At 46.2% G+C, this 1299-nt stretch overlaps 1 protein-coding gene across 1 annotated transcript in view; it reads right to left on the bottom strand.

Annotated features, from left to right (window-relative positions):
- CENPU (centromere protein U) overlaps positions 1–1299 on the bottom strand; it is a 35968-nt gene that overhangs the window by 16308 nt on the left and 18361 nt on the right. The window contains exons 6-7 of the mRNA XM_045286570.1: positions 879–1046; positions 651–681 (exon numbers count right to left, since the gene is read on the bottom strand). Of these exons, the coding sequence (XP_045142505.1) occupies positions 651–681; positions 879–1046 (199 nt within the window). The remainder of the gene's footprint in view (positions 1–650; positions 682–878; positions 1047–1299) is intronic.

The following is a 1299-nucleotide window of genomic DNA, read 5'->3' as shown; positions in this document are numbered from 1 at the left end:
GAACTGCTTCTGTGGGTCTTGAGCCTGTAACTCTTTACGTAAGTAGAAAGTTTTATCTTTCTCCCCAGCGTGACTAGTGGTTTTGAACTGCTAACCTTGAGGGTAGTAGCCCAACACATAGCCCACTCTGTCATCAGAACTCTTTTTCTTTCCATAAGCAACCATACAATTGGATGTGTGGCGGTTAATTTTATGCGTATCTTGGCTAAGATCTGGTCTCCAATTAGTCAAACACCAGTCTCGATATTGCTATAAAGATATTTAGATATGATTAAGATTTATAATCCCATAAGGAGTTAGTCTCAGAAATCCACAGAGGAAGTTCTACTCTGTCCTACAGGGGACGACAAGTCAGAACCGACTCAATGGCAGGGAGTTTGGGTCTTCCAGTGCAGCAGACTACCCTCCATAACGTGAGTGGGCTTCATCCCATCACTTAAAAAAGGCAAAGCCGACATTTTCCAAGGGAGGTGAAGTCGGCGTGCTGTGACCCAGGCGTGCTGCTGGGGCTCCTGCCCTGCTTGCCCCACAGAATTCAGCCTGGAGACGTCTGGGCTTTTCCAGCCTTCCACAAGACCCATGGAGCTTGTTTGCTGCCCCCTATAACCATGAGTCAACGTATTAAAATAAATCTCTCTCCAGGCCCTCACACATCTCATCCAGTACCTCAGGATTCCCACCCTAACAAGGCAGAGTAACAGACAGGGTCTAGGAATTAGGGTATGGCCCTAACCTTTCGCAGGGGCCATTCAGGCCCCTGAAGATTGTAAATGGCAAAATGATCTTTTCAAGGGACTGAAGGAGCGAGAAAATGCTCCCAAATATTTGAAACACCCCCCTCCCCCCCAAAAAAAAGGTGGCAATGGGCATTATGTCACCTTTTTTTTTCTTTTCAGAGTGACCTTAGGTTTGGGGGAAAGTTCCGAAGGTGCTGTGGCTGGAATAGCTCCGTGCTGCTGTGGGCTCATTTTCTTGGCTGGCTGATCTTGTCTGGTTCCACCACTGCTTTCAGATTCATCAAGGGCGAGCTGCAGGCTTTCTTCAAGCTGCATCGAGAAATATTGGTTTAGGAAACACAGATGATTGTAATTCTGCACGCAACCATGCATCATGGCAAATCCACACTTCCAATGTCTGAATGTCTATCTCAAACATGACAGGAACATAATCTTCCTATTAAGAAAAATGGCTGCATGACTAATGGATAGGAAGGAAAACCAGGATCAAGAAGCTCCAAATAAGAACAAGGGGGATTGGAGCAGAGGCCTGTGTTAGACAGGGTTCTCTAGAGAGATAAAA

The sequence above is a fragment of the Echinops telfairi genome, unplaced genomic scaffold, assembly GCF_000313985.2.
Source record: "Echinops telfairi isolate 266 unplaced genomic scaffold, ASM31398v2 ScPeMD7_9;HRSCAF=40, whole genome shotgun sequence".
NCBI lineage: Eukaryota > Metazoa > Chordata > Mammalia > Afrosoricida > Tenrecidae > Echinops > Echinops telfairi.
The sequence above is the reverse complement of the archived record's forward strand: the minus strand, read 5'-3'. Positions and strand labels throughout refer to the sequence as shown.